Genomic DNA, 21,978 nt, shown 5'->3' with positions numbered 1-21,978 from the left:
TTTAGAATTATAAAAGAAGTAAAACCAATTTGAGTTTAAATAAATCTATCATAACATATGAATGCTATTAAATATCATTTATCATACCTTAAAATACAGGTAATTATAGTATTCAGTCAAATTTTAGTTTTTACCTGATGATAGGATGAAGAAGGTTAACCCTAGGAATAAAATAATTTTTTTTTTTTTTTTTGAGACAGAGTCTCACTGTGTCGCCCTGGGTAGAGTGCTGTGGCCTCACAGCTCACAGCAACCTCCAATTTTTGGGCGTAGCGATTCTCTTGCCTCAGCCTCCCAAGTAACTGGAACTATAGGCGCCTACCACAACGCCCGGCTATTTTTTTTTTTTTTTTTTTTTTTTTTTGTGGCGGCCTTTTTAGCTGGCCTGGGCTGGGTTCGAACTCGCCACCCTCAACGTATGTGGCTGGTGCTGTAACCACTGTGCTATGGCTGCTGAGCCAAAATAAATTATTTTTGTTTTGAATTTATGTCTTGAAAGTTGAACTATAAACTCTGAATTTATTTTAGAGACTGAAAAACATACTTCCATTTTCTTGGCACTGCTTTCTTTTGCAAGCTGTTTCTTTGTAACATTCTTTATCTCTGCCTGATGACAAGAAGATTTCAGGTATGTTGTAATTAAGAAGTGAATGTGCTTTTTTTGTTTAGTAAAACAGGCTTGGTGTCATCTACCTGGGATAGACAGTTTTACTTCACGCAGGGCGGAAACTTGATGAGTCAGGCCCGTGGAGATGTAGCAGGAGGCCTGGCCATGGACATAGACAACTGTTCAGTGATGGCTGTGGATTGTGAAGACAGGCGATACTGTTTTCAGATCACCTCTTTTGATGGAAAAAAGTTAGTATTTTTTCTACTATTAATATCTGTCATATTTTAAACTCCTGAACTGTAGGATAATTCTTTTTTGTTCAGAAATGTTGACATTTTAGACTTACATATAAAGATAATATGCTTCTTAATCTTGTAGAAATGTGTTGAAATTTTGTTTCTGATTTGGTTAAATGATTTCTTAATATTTTGAGGTTGTCAAAGTAAGGTCAAATGATAAAGATCTGTGATTTCATGTTAAGAGAGTAGGACTGAAAATCTTGCATAGAATAGGAAAGATAATAGAAATTACTGGAAAGAGTCTCATCACTGGGATCAGAAAGTTCACATTCTGGATCCATTACGTACTGTGTTAAAATGTAGGTGAGGGGGTTATAATCCTTTGTAAATTTCTATTATGAGGAATATAAATCTAAAATATGTAATGTGCCTAACATACAGCAAGGGCTAACATTAGTCTTAGTTTGTTAGTTTTAAATGTTAGTCAAATATTTCTGATCATACTTTTTTTTTGTAGAGACAGAGTCTTACTTTATCGCCCTCGGTAGAGTGCCATGGCATCACACAGCTCACAGCAACCTCCAACTCCTGGGCTTAAGCGATTCTCTTGCCTCAGCCTCCCGAGTAACTGGGACTACAGGCGCCCGCCACAACGCCCAGCTATTTTTTGGTTTGCAGTTCAGCCGGGGCCGGGTTTGAACCCGCTACCCTTGGTATATGGGGCCCGCGCCTTACCGACTGAGCCACAGGCGCCGCCCCATACTTTTTTTTTATTAATGTTTAGAATGCCATTTAAAAACATTTCTATTACTTTTGCATTAAATAAGAATGTTTAGGGTGGTGCCCGTAGCTCAGTAGGTAGGGCGCCGGCCACATACACTGAGGGTGGCAAGTTAGAACCCGGCCCGGGCCAGCTAAAACAATAATGACAACTGCAACAACAACAAAAAAATAGCCGGCCGTTGTGTCAGGCGCCTGTAGTCCCAGCTTCTTGGGAGGTTGAGGCAAGAGAATCACTTAAGCCCAAGACTTTGAGGTTGCTGTGGGCTGTGATGCCCCAGCACTCTACTAAGGGTGACAAAGTAAGACTCTGTCTCAAAAAAAACAAAAAACCAGAATCTTTAGAGTAACATTCAGAACAAATTTTCAAAAAGCGTAGAAAAATACAAAAAGGAGTGTGAAAAAAATCTATAATCTGATTAACCAGAAGTAACAATTAACTTTTTCTTTTGAGACTGAGTCAGGTAGAGTGCCTTGGTGTCATCGTAGCTCACAGCAACCTCAAACTCCTGGGTTCAAGTGATCTTCTTGCCTCAGCCTCCCAAGTAGCTGGGACTACAAGTATGCCCCACCATGCCCGGCTAGTTTTTCTATTTTTAGTAGAGATGGAGTTTCACTCTTGTTCAGGCTGGTCTCAAACTCCTGAGCTCATGCAATCCACCTGCCTTGGCCTCCCAAAGTGCTAGGATTATAGGTGTGAGCCACCGCACTTGGCCTGCAACAATTAACTTTTTGATCTGTTGCCTTCTAGTTTTTATCTTAAGTACATTTTTCAAATAGTTAAAGAAATATTATATATATAATTTTGATTGGTACTCACTTATTGAAAACATTTCATAGTGGCTACATGATAGTCTATTTAAGGGACATACATTATAACTAAAGCATTTTCCTAATGATAGATGTTTAGGCTATCTGCAGTTTTTTCACTATACTTAATTAAAATATTGTTTTTGACCTTTGAATTTTTTTTTTTTTTTTAATTGAGACAGAGTTTCACTTGGTCACTCTCGGTAGAGTTCCATGGTGTCATAGCTCACAGCAATCTCAAACTCTTGCGCTCAAGTGATTCTCTTGCCTCAGCCTCCCAAGCAGCTGGGACTATAGGCACCTGCCATAATGCCCAGCTATTTTTTTAGATATGAGGTCTTACTCTGGCTCAGGTTGGTCTCGAACTGTGAGCTCATGCAACCCACCTGCCTTGGCCTCCCAGAGTGCTAGGATTACAGGTGTGATCTGGCCCCCAGATAACCACCTAATTAAAAAAAAAAATTTTGTGTGTAGACTTGTCTCCATTTTGTCCAGGCTTGTCCCAAATTCCTGGCCTCATGTGATCTTTCTACCTTGGTCTCCCAAAGTGCTAAGATGGCTTTATTTCACATTCCTTTTATGTGATACATAATGAATGTCAATACTGTGTTTCAATTATCACACTGGATGTCAGATTTATCAAAAGTACCAAATTGTTAATATGTTACTACAAATACTTACATTTTTGTATTTTCAGTTTTTTTCTAATGCTTAACATGATTTCCCATTTTATATTCCAGGTGTGATGCAAAATTAGTCAAAATTATTTTTTCTCAACCTTTTAAAATATTAACATCTATAGGAAAGCTAAATATATTAGTGATTAATATACTGAAATTATTTAACCCTATTTAAGGAGAAATAATAGAAAGCAAAGTTAGTTTTTTCTATTAGAATAAATGATTTAATATTTGAAATATATAAGTACAGAAAGTTGAAATGCCATTGCCTTAGTTGTTGAAATGTACCTTTGTTGTAGTCCATCTTCAAGGACTGGTACCTGTTTCCTTTGGTACGTTTGGCATAGATAGCCGGAGTTGTTAGGTCCTGATGCCTCTGGTGGTCTCCTTTTCCTAAGATACTGTTGGCTGTGTTTTTTGTTTTTGTTTTTTAATACTGATTGGATTTATATATACCTATGGCATTAAAGATAATAAGTTCTCTCAGATCGTGCTGAAAGTACTTTTAAAGAGAATTGTGACTCAAACCTCTCTTTTTTTCCAGATCTTCAATTTTGCAAGCAGAGAGTAAAAAAGACCATGAGGAGGTAAAGTTTTATCTAGTTAACTTCTTCAGTGACATTTAAAAATACTTTTCTGATGACAAAACTCGTATTCATTATAGAAATTTTGGAAAATCCTAGTTAATTAATAATCTTTCTTTTTTTGTAAAAGTCTATTGTCCTGAAGTGATATTCTTAAGTTTCTCACAGAATTTTATTTTAGTGATCATCTCTCTGCTATCTTAAAAGCTCAAATTCAGAAATGACCTTGTGACTGTTGCCATTTGGCAGGCTGTTAGTATCATGAGGCAATAGTTTAATTTATTCCCTCTCTCACCAACCCTTTGAGACACTGTTCACTGCAGTTAGAACATAGTGACAGCAGATGTGGCAGGCCAGGAAGCAGCTAAAGCTTAAAACTTTGGGGACATGAAAGACAGAAAAGCAAAAATTTGGGAGTCTCTGTTCTTTCTCACGAGTCTTTTATTTTTGGCTCCATTTTTACTACTAATACACCAAATATGGAAGGTAAGGAACTAGCAAGAACTGATGCTTAAAAAACTTTGTCTTGAGAGATGTTCTTCCATGAAAATATACCTTAGCTTGATTTTGAGGCTGTATATCTGGTATTATAATTGTGTTGGTAAGAGACAAAGTTGGAAATTCTGTAGACGTCTACCTTTATTACTTCTTCTGGAAAAGAGATAATATTAAAACTTGATTTTTGTCTTTAAGGAACACAGACAAATGTCTCTGTTCTCTGCATGTTTACCAAACAAAATATTTGTTTAGTTTAGTGAAGTTCATTAGTTGCTGGAATTCTTGAGAATAAAGTAGATACGCAGAAGAGATTGTTTTCTATGCTAATTATTCATAAACTTGAAAGAAGGGAAGTATGTAAAATATATTCACCAGGAATATGTTTATCTCTTAATTTTTTTTGCATTGGTATTAATTACAGTACCGAAGTCCAGACTGTCTTTTATTTGCTGAAAATTATGGAGGTGGGGCATAGTGATATAAGAAGATAAATATATACTATTAAATTGTAGTTTAATATGATTGCTGTATTTTTTATTTCCTTGTGTGAAATAAATTTGGGATTTTTATTTACTTATCTGTTTTTTTAAGATAGAGTCTGGGCAACCTGGGCAACCCTCACTCTGTTGCCCTGGGTAGAAGTGCTGTGGCATCATAGCTCATAGCAACCTCACTGGATTCAAGCGATCCTTCTTGTTTTAGCCTCCCAAGTAATTGGGATTATAGTGCCCACCACAATGCCCAGCTAGTTTTTTTTTTTTTTCTATTTTTAGTAGAGATGGGGTCTTGCTCTTGCTCAGGCTTGTCTTGAACTCCTGAGTTCAAGTGATCCATTTGCTTTGGCCTCCAGAGTGCTAGGATTAAAGGCATGAGCCACTGTGCCTGGTAAATCTGCTGAATGTTGTCATATATATGCTTATGTTTAATAATTAATAAAACTACTGTATGCCTTACAAGGAAGATTATGTGTTACTTCTGATGAAAATTCTGTTTCAATTGAATATTGAACATCATTAACCTTTAGAAGAGAAACTTTGTAGAAAAAGTTAATTATATTTTTCTATTCTCTTGCAGTGGATCTGTACAATAAATAACATATCTAAACAAATATACTTAAGTGAAAATCCAGAGGTAATATTTTAATTTTATTATCTAGATCTAAGCAAAATTGAATAATTTATGGTTTTATTAATTGTCATAATATCTCAAGTTCTGTAATTTTTTAATTTGACCTTGAATAGGTAGCTTTATGTGCCATGTATGTAATGAGTGATGTTCTTAGAACAATAAATTATTTCAAAAGGTACTGAAATCAGTTAATCAACAAATACTTACTAGGTATTAACTGTTTAACTCTGTTGAGCATGTGGAGAAAGGAAATACAGAAGAAAAATAAACCATGGCCTGTGCTTTACAGGAGCCAACCCGTATGGAGAAGTAAAACTAAAACATTAACATTTCAGATACAACAGGATGTAATTGAAAGCATATGGTAGTGGCTTAAGTTTTGAGAATATTAAGATCAGCTTTAGAGGAAGCTCTGTGGAGATAGTGGAAACCTGAGCTGGGTAGGATTTGTCTTAGTTTTGAGGAAAAGAAGAGACATCGTAGATAAGAAAATAAAAACAAAAGCACAAGTGCATAAATGGTATATTTATGAAATGAGTAATGTAATTAGAGTGAAAAGTTCTTGATAGAGAATAATAAAACTGAAATGTATATATAGATTACCTGGGGAATCTTATAAAAATGCATATTATGATTCAGTATGCCTGGGCTGATGAAGCTTGAACTCCCACTTTTGCAAATGATATTTTGAGAGCTAGTATATCAAAACAGATGAACCCTGCAGTGTCCATATAGCCATAGACACAGTCCAAACATTCAGGGAATACCTAGAAGTCCAGAGAATACTGGAAGGAATCATGTGGGCCCACACTGCAGTTGGAAAAAGACTTGGCCCTACAACAAGGGCTGTCTGACTTCTGGCAGTCTTAGTGGACCTCTCTGTGCTATGAATCCAGGTACCGTCCAGGGCTGGGCAGGGGCTGATGATTTCAGCTGAAGCGGGGAGGGTTAATTTCTTTGGCAGGTTCCACCCTTCTAAATCTCAAAACTTCTGTTGATATAATGGTGAATAAGACAATTAGACTAGTTAGCAACTGATTAATGTGAAGGATGAAAGAGATGAATAGGGAAAAGATGATATTCAAGTTTTAAGCCCAAGGAAAGAGAAGAATAATTTGGAAAAGCAGAGCTGTTCTGCTTTTATCTTAATGGCTTTGAGGAACCTGTGAGAAAAATAATTTCAGTGCCTAGAAGGAAGTTTTAAACCAAAGAAACAAAATCTCAGGACCTCCAAAATATTAGTAATTTGTTAGTTTTATAATGATGAGTTGTTATAATTCTATATGAACATTTATAACTGTAGGTATATTATTATAATGAATGATGAGTTTAATCTTAGAAAATCAGTACAAACTGTAGAGAAGGATTTTGGTCTTGCCAGTCTAGCTTTTTCTTTTTGTAAGGTTACTTAAAAGCAACAAAAAATAAAATTAAAATGCAAATTGAATTATTTATTTTATTGCCTAGGAAATATATAGGGGATACAATGTTTGGATTTGAATAGTTCATATTTAGAGTCCTTTCCTGCCAGTTATAAGAGCTTTCATTTTTTGGTTAGTATTTTTTAGGTTATCCAGAATTATTTTATCTGTATTAATTAAAATAGAAATTTTGGTCAATTTGTGACATCATATTGGTATTTTTGCTAACTTACCAATACAGCTTTGCATTTCTGTTTTGTGATTATTTTTTCTAATTTAAAGGCCATTTTAAAAATTATGATAAAAATAAATTTATCATCTTAATGATTTTCAGGTGAATAGAGGGAGCAGTATTAACTATATGTACATTGTTAAAACAGATCTCTTAATTTAAATGACATTTTTATTAGCCAATGTTTTAAATAAATAATAAGTCTAAAATATTTCTAACGGAAAGCTTTCTTACTTTTAAACTTTGGTCTGCAAATATCCATGATAACTTTTTAAATTATTAAATATGTAGATATTTCCGAACATAAATATATTCTCGAAAATTATGAAAACTTTACCAGCATAGTTATACTAACTTTCATACTGTAAATATTTCCTTCTCCTAAAATTCTTTATTCAACAAATGTCTGCTGCGCCAGGCACTGTGCTGAGCTCTAGCAATACAAACCTTAATCAAAATAGCTAGTAAAAATTGTAAAGTAAAAACATTGTTTTCTTTAAAAAATTTAAAGAAAAAAGCCATAGAATAATTATGTATATTAGTAGAAATTAATCAGATGTTTTTCTACAGGAAGCAAGAGGAAACTTAAGTTTATAATATTAGTAGAAATTAATCAGATGTTTTTCTAAAGGAAGCAAGAGGAAACTTAAGTTTATAATGTTGTGAAGTTAAATTATATTCCTGAACATTAAGAGAAGAGAATGTGAAACTACTGTAGTAGCTCTAATTTGAATTTTAAGTGTAACTCAAAAGCATTCTAACAATTCAGAGTTATATTAAAACTTTTGGTTTTCTTACTTTACTAATATTAGTCCTTTTTTAAAAAAAATAATCAAAATAGGAAACTGCTGCACGAGTAAATCAGTCAGCTCTAGAAGCTGTCACTCCTTCCCCATCTTTCCAGCAGAGGCATGAGAGCCTGCGGCCAGCAGGGTGAGTTACCGCACTGGGAGCTATTTAAAGAATCATACAGGCTATTTAAAGTGTTGGTGAGCACTCTGATTTTAGCAGTACTGCTTATATTAATACCAAATAGTTCCTTGAACAATAGAGAAAATATATTTTCAAAATGGTAAATTTACCACTAAGGGTACTAAAGAATTATTTCAGATTTCCCTAGCATTTCCAACTAAATCTAGAGATTGAAGTGATTTATCTTTTTGAGTTTAATAATTGGAAAGAAAGAAGTCTATTGTTAAATAAGTAACTATGATTTGGGATAGTGTTTTCATTGAAATTTTTTTATACTTTTCATTGACTTATAATATTGTTTTCTTTTTTCATGGTTTGTTAAGTATTTTGATTTCCAAAAGAAAAAACTAAATGCAACGCCTTCTTGTTTTCCTTTGTTTTTAAGACAATCTCGGCCACCAACGGCTCGAACCAGCAGTTCAGGATCCTTAGGATCTGAATCCACAAATTTGGCTGCCCTCTCTTTAGATTCTCTTGTTGCTCCAGACACCCCAATACAGTTTGACATAATTTCTCCTGTGTGTGAAGATCAGCCTGGCCAGGCAAAAGCCTCTGGCCAGGGAGGCAGGTGGGTGGTGGCATCACAAGGACATTGTTCCTTGGTCTGTAAAGTTTTTGATTTCGTTTCTATATTTGAGAGTCATCTCTTACTTATCAAGTGCATCAACTATGTTATACTTTCTTTGTTTAATTACCTAACATAACTTTAATAGGGAACAATCATGCAGATTTTTCTGTAAGTCTTTGCCTCAATTAAAGGAGTTAGGATAATTTAGTTTCAAAAATATTTAATTCTGAATTTCTTATTATGTCTATTTCTTGGATATTTGCTTTTAAAATGACAGTACAAAGTTGATAATTCTGTCTTACGATATTTTAAACTTAATTTAAAATAAAACATAAGTTTATAATAATATAAGCTGTAAGTTTATTAGAAAATATTATACATTATACCAGAATAAGAAATCTTCAGGAACTTAACTAAAATATTATCACTGAATAAAAATAAAAATATTCAACTTTTATTTATATAGTAAGGAATATTCTTGTCAAAGCAGTTAAAATTTTTCCTTGGCTGTAGATGAAGGAAACGTGACTTAAAGCAAATCATTTATTAAATAGGTTGGACATCTAGTAAATTGATAATATGTTAATTTGGGATATACATGGTTGTGACCCAGGAAAAGTAATTTACATTTTATTATATTTACATAAATATACTTAGTGTTTGATATAATAGGTCAGACATATAAAAGAGATCAATTTCCTGTTATCTTAATGCCTGTGTTATTTTTGAACCTCTTACCTCTGTTTTCTTCTGAAACCTTCTTTGATTTTGTTTGTTTGTTGTTTTTGAGACAGAGTCTCACTGTGTCACCCTTGGTAGAATGCAGTGGCATCACAGCTCACAGCAACCTCCAACTCTTGGGCTTAAGTGATTCTCTTGCCTCAGCCTCCCGAGTAGCTGGGACTACAGGTGCCCACCACAACACCTGGCTATTTTTTGGTTGTAGTTGTCATTGTTGTTTTGGCTGGTTTTGAACCCACCAGCTCCTGTGTACATGGCTGGCACCCTCGCCACTGAGCTACAGATGCTGAGCCTGAAACCTACTTTGAATTGTACTTTTTTTCTATACTCTGAGTGTGCCACAAGCCATGTACACTAAGGATGGAGGTGGTGTCAGTCTCCAGTTTGCTTTTTTTCTTGTATTCTTACTTATACCTTAAGAAATACAGGTTTAAAACCAGAAAATGTTCAAATCATCATAGTAGCAACCTGTACTTAGAGAACTTAAAAGGAGGTTTTTACAATCAGGAGATCCCTGGCATTTGTCTCAACCAGCTAAGATTGGAGCTAAATCAATGTTCCTCTGTGCTAGCTTATGAGGATTCAAGAACTTTTGCAACATGGTTTATTATGATGTTGGCTAAACTTCTAAAATGTAGAAGCATTGGGTGCAGCCTATTAACTCAGTACCTGAAGGCAGAAACAAACCATCATAGTAATTTGGTTATCAGTAATGTTCCTTATCAGGATGGATCATTTTAGAGCTTTTCTTTCTAAAATGTATATATAAAGTTTTGTGACTCTTGGCTTCAGTGATTAGACTTCTTCCATGATGTAACTGACCCTTTGTTCATATTTTTTTCTCAACTTTTCAGGCGTACAAATCCATTTGGAGAATCTGGAGGAAGTACAAAATCTGAAACTGAAGGTAAAACAGATTTGCAGTATTTTAGAACTACTTATCTTTTTTTTTGAAACAGAATCTATTTCACCCTCTGTACAATGCTATAGCATCACAGCTCACAGCAACCTCAAACTCTTGGGCTTAAGCGATTCTCTTACCTCAGCTTCCCAAGTAGCTGAGACTACAGGTGCCTGCCACAATGCTGAACTATTTTTTGGTAGTAGTTGTTGTTGTTCGGTAGGCCTGGGTTGCATTTGAACCTGCCATCTCCGGTGTATGTGGCTGGTGTCCTAGCCACTGAGCTATAGGCGCTGAGCCATAGAACTACTTTTCAGTAGTAAACTGTGTGAAGAATTTGCCATTTACATTTGCTCTGATACTATGCTCAGTTTTAGTATTATTTTCAAAATTTTCTTTCATAGTATGCTTGAAACAACGGAACTTAATCTGATTTAAGATGTTATTCGCAGAGTTATAGAGAATTATAGAACATACTTTTGACTCCTTAAGATTCTCAATGTATAAGATACCTTTTAAGCTTTTCCTAACAGGTGATGTTTAACTTCTTGTACTGGTGCATAACTTTTTTTTTTCTTTTTCCTATGATCTATTTAACATAATTTCAAACTTATAGAAAAGCAATAAGAATAGCGCAAGGAATTCTTTTTACCCGTAACCGCCAATTGTTGAAGTACTACCTTTTGCTATTTGAATTTGAGACCTTAATTTTCCTATAATTTGAACATTGTAGTTAGGAGTTATTTCTAAATACCTCCTTTAAGTTGAATTTTTTCAGTAGAAAATCTAAAAGGAAGTAGTGTATTTTATCTTCTGGAAAATAAATGTGGGATTTAAAAATGCGTAATATACCTTATTTTATAGATTCTATTTTTTTTGTTTGTTTTCTTTTTTTTTGTTTTTCTGTTATAGATTCTATTCTTCATCAGTTATTTATTGTCCGGTTCCTTGGTTCTATGGAGGTGAAATCAGATGACCATCCAGATGTTGTTTATGAAACAATGCGCCAAATCTTAGCAGCCCGGGCCATCCATAACATCTTTCGTATGACAGAATCACATTTATTAGTCACTTGTGACTGTTTAAAGTAAGTATTAACCTCTCCCTAAAAAAACATTTAAAAACATTTACATAATTTTAGTTTAATTAAAATTTGTTTTCTAATTATTGTAGATTAATTGATCCACAGACACAAGTTACAAGGCTAACGGTGAGTTCTACATGATTTAAGCTTTGTGCATATACACATTTTACAATGATAATAATCCTGATCCTGTAGGTATGGTAGTATCAGCTATCATTGGTCTTTAGAATATTATAGTTAAATCTATAGCCATCATTATAATTGAACATTCCATGTAACTTAACACAGTTTTGCATGGTATTTAGTGTTTAGCCCTCAGGAAGCATATATCATATACACCAAAGAAATCAATAATAGGAATTAAAAGGTGAACACGATTGAGAGTATTTTAAAGTTATCTATTTTGAAATAGCTGTGTGTGTTTCTAGTCATTTATTAAAAAGAGCATTTTGTTATTGACTTTGATTTTTTAAAATGTGTTACTGACTAATACTGACTACTAAACAAATTCAGTATTTAATACCCTCTTGTTCTGCTTGGTAAACAAATATGACATTGTTTATTCTTAGATTACTAGTTTGTTAAAAAAATTGGCTTTAATATTTATGACAGTTTTAGAATCTAGCATGTGACTTTGTCATATATAAGTGCTGCTGTTATGGTTTGAAAGTTCTCATGTTTGCTTCTGTTGTTTTTTGAGGCAGTTTCCATTACCCTGTGTAGTTCTATATGCTACACACCAGGAGAATAAACGCCTTTTTGGATTTGTTCTTCGGACATCAGGAGGGAGAAATGAAAGTAATCTGTCATCAGTCTGCTATATATTTGAGTCAAACAATGAAGGGGAAAAGGTACATGGCTTTTCAAGATGTTTCTGTTAATGAAATACATAAGTGATTCTTACTATGACTTAATAAATTCTTTTTTTAACTTAAATTCTTACTAATTAAATAAAATTACTATTAATTACATTATACACGTACATTCTTACATAATTCTTATTGAGATTTCTAGGAAAGACTCCCAAATTTTGCCTAGTTCTAATGAACTGCTTGACCAAAGCATGTTGCTCTGAAGAGAGCCAGGCTCCTGGGGTGGCTATTCTGATTTTACAGACCCATACCTTCCTGGCCACTGATAGCTGGTACAATCTTTTAACCTCATTAACTTATTGTGGGAATGGAATATAGTCTCACAATCATCCATTTTCAGATATTTTCAACATAGAGCAGCATCAGCAACTGCTGACTTACTGTATCAGTAATGAATCTGAGATAACCAGAAGTAGGGTACACGAAGAGGGTGAGAACCAGGAGAGCTCACAGACTCTGAAGAAAACATATAAAGGCTTGATTTGGGGGCTGGAGCATTCTTAAATCGGCTTTTGTTTGAAGCAACTTATTTTGACTAGTTGTGAAATTTTTGAATACTTAAAATTTTTTGCTTTGATGTGAGAACACCTGAGAACATGCTTTTTGTCATTTTAGATTTGTGATTCTGTCGGATTGGCAAAACAGATAGCTTTGCATGAGGAACTGGTAAGAATCTGAGATGTTTGATTTTCTAAGAACGTTAACTAAAGTAGGGTAATAATATAAGATCTTTCATATGGGCAAGTAGATAAAATGATTTTGCTAAGCAAGGTTAATAGTGGATGCTATGGCTGATATAGCATTTAGAATTTGGATAAATGTTTACCATAGAATATAAACTGTTGGTATGCTTTCTCATACATAAATGCCAAAAAGATTGAAAAAAAATTGAAAAGATTAACAAAAGAGGTATTAATGTCTAAATTTAAATGTCTAAATTTTAAAGTTATTTCATATTTAATTCATTAGTTTTATTTATCTGTTCTTTAGGATCGTAGGGCGTCAGAAAAACAAAAAGAAATAGAGAGAGTAAAAGAGAAGCAACAGAAAGAACTTAGTAAACAAAAACAGATTGAAAAGGTATGCAGTCTTAATGTCTGGGTCTTCTCTTTATATGGTGTTTGTGAAGACTTAATTCAGCACTGTGATTTTCAGATTTGAATTTCCAAGTGAAGGGCTATTTCTCCTTGTTCAGCCACTCCATAACCAGATAATTCATAGCATAGCAGAAAAGGGTTACATCTGTTTTCTGATAGGATGTTAACATTATAGTTATATTGACATGTCATATGAGAGTTACTGTTTAGCAAACATACCAGAACTTTTATATACCAGTGAGGGCTGTCTCTGGAACAGTTGTTCTTTTGAGAGGTTATGCACATTTAACTGCCATTGCTAAGCCATTTTGCCCTCTAGAAGAAAAACATTTTTTTTTCCCCAGTATTATATACAGGCTGGACATAAAGTTCCTGTGCAATTTAAAATTTTAATATAGTAAATTGTACATGAACTTTATGAACACCCTCTATAATACATTATGTAATTTTATTTAAATAGAATGTAAATTATATACTCACATGTGATAATAAAAATACATATATTAATGTTGCAGAAGTGTCAAATCATTACCATCCAATAGGATAATTTTCTGCTAGATGAATTTCAGAGCAAAACCTAGAGAATGCATTCGATAGGTGGATGATCCATGAAGAGATTATTAAGAGTCCAGTAAAGGTTGTGGCATTGCCAGTAGGAAATTAAAAGAGAAGACAACTGTGGGATCTTACTGAGAACAGCTCAGTAATAATTGGCAATGGATTGCATAGGTGGACAAAGAAGAGAGAAGTGGCAAAGATGACCCTGAAGTGAGGCTAGAGTAGACTGAGGGAAGGTGACGGCTGGTTTAGCAAGATGAACTGGACAGGTGGGACAGAGTCCTGAAAGGTGGAGTGGAGGGGGAGTGTGGTGATCCCTTATGAGGCTTTTGCTGTATTATACAGTGAGAGATGATGATGGCCTGAATTTGGTTGTTAGCCAGAAAAATAGAAAATGAGAAAAACACTTCAGAGATTTTAGTTTGAATATTGGCTTTTATAGGATTTCTGGAATGGCACCAAAGTTCACTTTGGCGTCACATTGATTGAGTGTGGCCTTTGTTTTCATCAAGTTGTCAAAATTATGAATATGTATTTGTGCAGAAGGTTTGAAGTGGTTCTCAAGTATGTATTTTAACTGCATAGTTTTCCATTTGCCTGCTTACAATTAACTTAATTTCTTTTTGTCTTTTCCCCTAGGACTTGGAAGAACAAAGCCGGTTGATAGCTGCTTCCAGTAGACCAAACCAAGCTAGTAGTGAGGGGCAGTTTGTTGTCCTTAGCAGTAGCCAGTCAGAAGAGAGTGATTTGGGAGAAGAAGGAAAGAAGAGAGAATCAGAAGCATAAACTTACCTTTGCTTTTCGATTGATATCCCCCCGAACCCCCATGGAATGTGACAATTTCTGTGGTGAAATGGCACAAGATAACAACTATGTTGAAGTATCAAGGAGGAGACTAAGCTTTATATTTTCTTGTTTTAGCTTCATTTAAAGAATAAGATTGAACTCGATGACTTAGGTTTGCATTGGTTTTTTTTCCCCCTTAAACATAACATACTATACATTAACATTAAACTCTGTATGTCTAAAGGAAACCTGCTCATCTCCACAGTAGATTGTTGAGGAATTTATTTGCTAAAGCATTTTTTTCTTCAAACTGTGACCTTTTTATCTTGCATTGTAATTGGCTGTGATCATAGGAAATTATTTCTTCTTCAGGCTCAGATGTTCATGGATATGGTCTCTCTCTTTTATTGAATGTTTTGCTGGCAGTGAGGAAGTATTCAGCTGACTAAGTTTAAAACCCCTTATACAGAGAATTCTACAGGTTTGCAGATATTTTAACAATATTAAATGTGCAATAGAACTTTTATAAAAATAATCAGAACCGATTTTACACTTAAGGTTTCAAATTGTGGCAGGTGGTACTGTTGATTTCAGGGCACTTTCTTAGCTTGCTCTCATTTCTCTGATGTATTACACCTGATGATAGTAGGCAAGAAGCTTAAGTGTCTTCAGTTCAAAATTGAAACAGCTTTGGCATTTTATTATCACACTCTTAGTTCTCAGGTTGGGACTTCAATTATTGCTGCAGAGCAGTAAGGGTTAAAAATAAGATTTTGAATTTATTAAGAGATTTTTGTTGTTCGAATACATTTTAGATTAGGATTGATGTGTAAGGATATTGTTACAGGATGACACATTGTATTTTCTGCATTATGTGAAATAGTTTTTATTGAAAATCAAGTGACATTTCAAAAGAAATTCTATAACAGTTATGTTTCATGCTTAAAGTAAAAATTCTCAGAGTTTAGTTTAGCAAATGTAATCTTTTAAATTTCAGACAGATATTCCTAGTATTTTCATAATTCCATGTTTTGATAAAGTACTGGATCACCACTTTATATTCGCAGTCAAATAACTAATGTATGAGAATAGAGTCATTTGCACTAATTATTCTAAGTACTTTTAACTCTTCAAATGAATAACAGGTCCAATTCCATGAAAGATTAAAAAGAAACTGAATGCCTGGTACAGTACAGGAGAAATTAGCCAAGAAAGGATTTTAGCTTGGTGCCAAGGTTAAAATAATACTGCTGTATCTCGTGTGTCAAATTTTGATTGATATCTTTTTTTATTGCATTTTTAACATTGCTTATAGAAATTACATTCATGTGTTTCACATGAAAAAGTATACATATATACAAGTTAAATATATTTAGTAAAGTATTTTACATAGTCATACATTTATAAATCTTCAAGAGGTTAGCCACTAAGACTAATTTCACAAGAGAAACTTTGACATACGGTTTTTTCTTCTTAGTTCTGAATTAGAAGTGGCTCTGTTTTAGTTCTCAAAACATAATTCGTCTGTTTCACACTGTGTATGTACATTGTTTTCTGTAGGAATGGGATAGATAATTATATATAGGATCATGATATTCTTTTTAATCCATGTGCCAAATGGAGATAATGATTACTTAATACTCTTTGATGCCTTATGTTACCAAAATATATAGTAAAAAAAGTATAAATTTATGGATTACTTTATTTTGTGCTTACCAAAGGGAATGCTTTCACAAAAGCCTTCCTTTTGTTGAAGTTGGAATTTCTTTTGTTCAGCACTAGTTAGTCATGGGAGGTCCTGCTTTTAAGACCTTTTTGAGATTAGTAAGCTTTCTGTTCCACTAAGTCTTTTGTGTATACAAGTTGTCACCTCACTTAGTTCAGATAAAATCTGTTGCCCTATAAGGAAGGTGGTTATCATTAGGAGGCATTTTAACTGGTGCTTTGCCTGGTAGTGAAGTGGAAGTGCTGCCCTTCATTAGCACTCTGGGTCAAAGTTTAGGCTTAAAGCTAAGGGTACTAGCAGACTTAGGGATGCTGGACAGACCTGTAGTTCTTTTAAGTCATGTTTCCACAGGAATTTCTAAAATAACACACTCATGTCTATAGGTCAGATCAAAATGCATTCCAACGCCAAATAGAAGTCATGAGTGGATTTTTAACAATTTTAGGTGATTCAACTTCTGTTCTATTGCTGTTGTACTATATGAATTATTCCATTGCTGTAGATATTTAATTATCAACTTTAATAAGGTTTTTCTGTTATTAAACCTGCCCATGGCTTTCTGCCTGATGTTATAGCTGATCTTAACTGTTATCCTCCTTTGAAATTTCTTCTAGCTCTGGGATGTTTCAGTGGTGATTGGGTTAGATTTGGGGATATCTTTTCTCAAATTCAGATTTACACTTAACGGTTTTTAGAAATTAACAAAAAGCGTTTTTAAAAAAGAAGAAATAAGCTTACTTAATTCTGCTATAAATTCTGCTACCTATTGAATAGTACTTTTATAACTATGGTAATGAAGTCAGTCATTTCATTAGGAAAACCATTATTTTTCCCTTAAAAACTTTTGAAAACTTGCTAGTCAGAGACTGAAACTGTTACCTTGAACAGAGTCCCCAAAGCTAGGCTAGTTTTTGCCACATCTACAATGATTACTTTGTGTTTCATTTCCAAAGAGTCTTCAGGCTCCACAGTGTAGGGGTGGTACATGTGTTTTCCTTATGCTTGGGAAAAGGACAATAGATGTGCATCCTAGGTACCATAAAATCTTATGTATTAAAGGCATCTGGCTTAATTTTGAGTTGTATCTAGGCTCCACTAGTATTTAAAATTGACCAGTATTAAAAATCTGAATCTTGGGTCGGGCATGGTGTTCACACCTATAACCCTAGCACTCTGGGAGGCCGAGGCTGGTGGATTGCCTGAGCTCATGGGTTCGAAACCAGCCTGAGCAAGGGCAAGATCCCATCTCTAAAAAATAGCCAGGCATTGTGGTGGGTACCTGTAGTCCCAGCTACTTGGGAGGCTGAGGCAAGAGAATCACTTAAGCCCAGGAGTTTGAGGTTGCTGTGAGCTTTGACGCCACAGCACTTTACGAAGGTTGACAAAGTGAGACTGTCTCCAAATAAATAAATCAATAAATAAAATTAAATCTGAATCTTAATATACATGTACATGCTGAAAGACCCTAAGAGCTACTATATTGTAAAACCTTCTGCCACCTAATAAAATGAAAATATTAATATTTGTTTTGACAACAACTTCCTAGAATTCAGAATGTATTTTAAATAAACACACTAATTGTAGTAAGCAAGCTGTTAATTTTATTTTTAGCAAGTTTGGTTTATTCATCCATGAAATTTTGTTCTACATTAATTAATAATGCATAAAGTTTTGAAACTGGAACCATATTATAGTTTTAAACCAATCTCTTGTGGCTGCACTCATTAAGTAATTTACTTCAGTTAATATGAGAACTGGGGATTAAGTTATAACTAATGTCCAAAATTGCTTTGTATATTTGGTGATTTTGTAATGTAAGTGAATTGGTTAATTCTTATTTCACCGATACTATTAATCATACAATGTACAATTAAAAATCATGCAACATTTTGTTTTAGAATTGAATTTGAAGAACTCAGTTTTATGTGATCATGGTATACATGTGGGGGGAACTTATTTTTTCATTTTGTCAAAGTAAGTCTTGCTGACAAGACTTCAGGAAATTGTTGTTAGAAGATTTTTTAAATGTATAATAAAGTCCATGATTTTTGTACAGTCTTTTTGTATGAAATATTTGAAATATACTCTGAGTTGTATTTCTCCAAGTAATTTCAGATGATTGTAAAACGATTGGACTTTTTCTTAATCTGTTAAATTATACATCTAATCCCATTACAATTCTACAACAGCTAAAATGAGGACAAAATTATCACTTTATTGGGAAAAGTTTGTTATAGAAGCAAATGAATTCATCACTGGTGACTTTTTTTTTTTTTGCTGTGAGTGGCTCTCTTTAGAATGGAACTCTCTAGGGCTGCACCTGTGGCTCAGTCGGTAAGGCGCCGGCCCCATATACTGAGGGTGGTGGGTTTAAACCCGGCCCCGGCCAAACTGCAACCAAAAAATAGCCGGGCGTTGTGGCGGGCGCCTGTTGTCCCAGCTACTCGGGAGGCTGAGGCAAGAGAATCGCTTAAACCCAGGAGTTGGAGGTTGCTGTGAGCTGTGTGAGGTCACGGCACTCTACCGAGGACGATAAAGTGAAACTCTGTCTCTACAAAAAAAAAAAAAAAAAAGAATGGAACTCTCTAAACTGCTCTGAAGATTACACCTTGGGAAATGTTGGTGTGGCACAAAGAAGGGACAGAAGAAGGGGATCGTCACTGCAGCTCCACTGTTACTAAGTCACACTTTGATCTTCTACAGGCACTTCCTCTCTCTGGACTTCACTTTCACCACATGCAAAATAAACTATGTGGGGTTGTTAGACAATTTCCCATTAAACTAAAGTAAAAACTTCTCTTATTCAACTTGGTTTAGCTCTCTAAGGTGGACAAAATAAGTTGAAATACAACACAGTCGAAGAAAAAATTCAGTTTCCATGTGACTGAACATTAATATTGTAAGATACAAGACATAATGCCCTCTTTATATTAATTGCTCCATCCCAGCCCCTCTGTGAGCACTGGTGGATGCAACTAACTTTAAAAAGAATAATCTTCAGCCTACGTATAAGATGGCAATGAGGATCTCTGTTTTGTCTAATTACCGCTGCTCAAGAATAAGGTTGACCTTGCTAAAACAGACTTTTATTATAGACATTAGGCTAAACTGCAGTGGGGAAGATTTCTCAATTTACACCATACAACCATAATTTAATTCAGTTACACTCCCAGAGGCAGCTCCCAAGGAAATGCATTTGTTAGACTTCAGACTGAACAGCACAGAGTAACAAATGACGTTCATTTAATCCTGTGTCACAAGAGCCCCAATTTCAATTAAAAATGGTGTTTTCAATAGGTTTAGCAAACAATTTTTCCCTGACCAAAAATGTCAACACAAATCAGTGGCTCCAAAATAGGTCTTGCAGACTTCTCTAAGACACAAGTTGTTCGAGGCAAGGTAGTTATAAATATGCTGTTAATATACACTCCCTCCCCAGGATGGGTCCTCTTCTCATGGCCTTTTCAAGGAGAATGCAGATTGAGGATAGGGCACAAAGTCTGGTTATATTTATGCAGGTGTGGGGAAGAATCCACAGCTTTATTTTGTTTGAGGTTGCAGCTTTATGTTTTATGGAGCCTTCTGGGAAGTGAAATGGGGAAAGGATGAGTCTTGTTTATAAAAGAAGATGAAAGAGTCACTTAGTCTTCGATATAAATCAAAAAGGTGAAGCACAGGCTAGCTCTGGCCTCCTGAAAGAGAAGTAGGAAATAAACTTTTGCCCTCTTAATGCAGGACAGGTCAACCCCAAACAAAACATGATTTCTCTTTTTATTTCCAGGAAATGTTTTCAGTGATATCTGTCCATAACCTTCTGTGAGTAGGTACAGAGAAACTAGCAACCCTGAGGAGTAGGTGAGGAATTTTCTTTTAATTTTAAAGATGATAAAGGAAGAAATTCTAGTGACATGGGTTTTTAGCCACCCATGCTTCCTTTCCTTTTGAGAATCACATTGCCCCCCTATCCAATTAATAAAGTTCTGATAGTGTCAGAACATTTCTCACATCCCACTAACCACTAAGGCTTCCTGTTTGGTCAAAGAAATGCACATGTCACCTCCTGAACCACCCAATCACATTTTTGCTCCCCTCCCAATGATGGTGATTGGTTCAAGATCTGGACAGCAGAGCCAATAGAGTTCTTCCACTAGTTTAATATACAACTGTTTAAAAAAAAAGAAGTCTGTATTAATCAGCTTGGGCTCATTTATGCTATTATAATAAACTCACATATCCCAATAGCTTCGAACCACCAAGGCTGCTTTCTGGATCCAAATCTAGGTATCAATGAAGTCAAAACTTATAATTATCTCACAGAAAGAGGTACCACAAGTTATATGACCAAACATGTCATAATGGGTCTGGGAATGTATCCTTTACTCACAGTTAATATTTTGAATAAGTATTACATGTATTCTATAATATTAAAGTCTGATGGGAATGATGTGCTATGAGAATGTAAATATAGAACAGTTGACAGCCATGTTACCTACCAGGAAAAAAACTAAAAAATACAGTTTTAATGAGGCAATCACAAAATACTATACCCACACATTCCCAGGGAAGACATGTCAATCTGGGTATAGCCAGTTAGGTTGGGCCAACTCCTGTCAACAGTGATTGAACTGAATGGGAATATGATCGGGGGGAAGGGAACTGGAGGTAGGAAGCAGAGATGCATAGGTCCTCGAGATCTTGAATCCTAGTTCCTGTCCCCAAACCTTGCTTCATTGCTTACTAAATTTAATTCACAGATCCCATGAGATATTTGAGTATCTTTTCCATATTACATTTTAATAAATCCTCTCTCACTCTCTTTCCCTCTTTTTCTCTGGTTTTGCTTTTTAAGATAATTAAATTAAGAGCATTCTGAGTAATATAAAAGTTAATTTTCCTATTAATGCTCTTATAAATGCCTCCAAAGTATATTAAGTACCATAAAACTCAACATTGCTAAATTTCTTTCTTTAGTCAGGACCAATTTTCTGATTTGGGGAAGAGGTCCTAAAGATGGAAGAAGGTCTGAAAATAGGTGAACAGTATGGCAGGATTACTACTCACTTCCAGCAGCTCCCACACTGGCCATGTCTTCCTGATCATAGAGGACCACATTTCCCAGACTCCCTTGAAGAGAGTCACCTGGGTAACCTAGAAGCTTCCAGGTCAACACATACCTTCCGGAGACTTGAGAGTTTATTATGAGTATAAGGAGGTTGCAGCAAGTAAGCAGAGACCGGAACTTCTGCTAAAAGATAATATGGGAAGTCTAGGGCTCTCCTGGGGGCAGCTCAGCAGGGAGTCCCAACATCTCTGGTATCAAGTGACACAAAAGCCAGGAGTGACGTTTCAGTTAGAGCATTCTGTGCTGTGGTTGGGCATTTCCTTTAGCCACAAGTTCTTTTTTTTTTTTTTTTTATTAAATCATAACTGTATACATTGATATGATCATGGGGTATCATACACTCGCTTCATAAACCATTTGACACATTTTTATCACAGTGGTTAACATAGCCTTTCCGGCGTTATCTCAGTTACTGTGCCAAAACATTTACATTCTACAAGTTCTTGATTATATAGGTCTCAGCTTGGGTTCTGGTCCTTCTGGAAACTCAGTGAGCTACCTAATTATCTGTGATAATTTTCATTCTGGCCAATCAGCATCAGTGGATTATACAATCTGTAAGAGCCTTG

General features: G+C 34.9%; 1 protein-coding gene across 2 annotated transcripts in view; it reads left to right on the top strand.

The window, feature by feature from the left end:
- Positions 1-18,345, top strand: part of APPL1 (adaptor protein, phosphotyrosine interacting with PH domain and leucine zipper 1) — a 43,123-nt gene extending 24,778 nt beyond the window's left edge. Inside the window, exons 11-22 of one of the 2 annotated variants that reach the window (XM_053599919.1) lie at positions 670-858; positions 3,664-3,706; positions 5,276-5,332; positions 7,824-7,915; positions 8,340-8,522; positions 10,118-10,170; positions 11,077-11,251; positions 11,338-11,374; positions 11,953-12,099; positions 12,736-12,786; positions 13,111-13,200; positions 14,415-18,345. In XM_053599919.1, the coding sequence (XP_053455894.1) occupies positions 670-858; positions 3,664-3,706; positions 5,276-5,332; positions 7,824-7,915; positions 8,340-8,522; positions 10,118-10,170; positions 11,077-11,251; positions 11,338-11,374; positions 11,953-12,099; positions 12,736-12,786; positions 13,111-13,200; positions 14,415-14,561 (1,264 nt within the window). In that variant the 3' untranslated portion in view covers positions 14,562-18,345. The remainder of the gene's footprint in view (positions 1-669; positions 859-3,663; positions 3,707-5,275; positions 5,333-7,823; positions 7,916-8,339; positions 8,523-10,117; positions 10,171-11,076; positions 11,252-11,337; positions 11,375-11,952; positions 12,100-12,735; positions 12,787-13,110; positions 13,201-14,414) is intronic. The other variant, XM_053599920.1, reaches the window with a different exon arrangement.
- The last annotated feature ends 3,633 nt before the right edge of the window (positions 18,346-21,978 follow it).

The sequence above is a fragment of the Nycticebus coucang genome, chromosome 8 (genome assembly GCF_027406575.1).
Source record: "Nycticebus coucang isolate mNycCou1 chromosome 8, mNycCou1.pri, whole genome shotgun sequence".
NCBI classification, from domain to species: Eukaryota; Metazoa; Chordata; class Mammalia; order Primates; family Lorisidae; genus Nycticebus; species Nycticebus coucang.
This window is presented reverse-complemented; position numbering and strand designations above follow the sequence as displayed.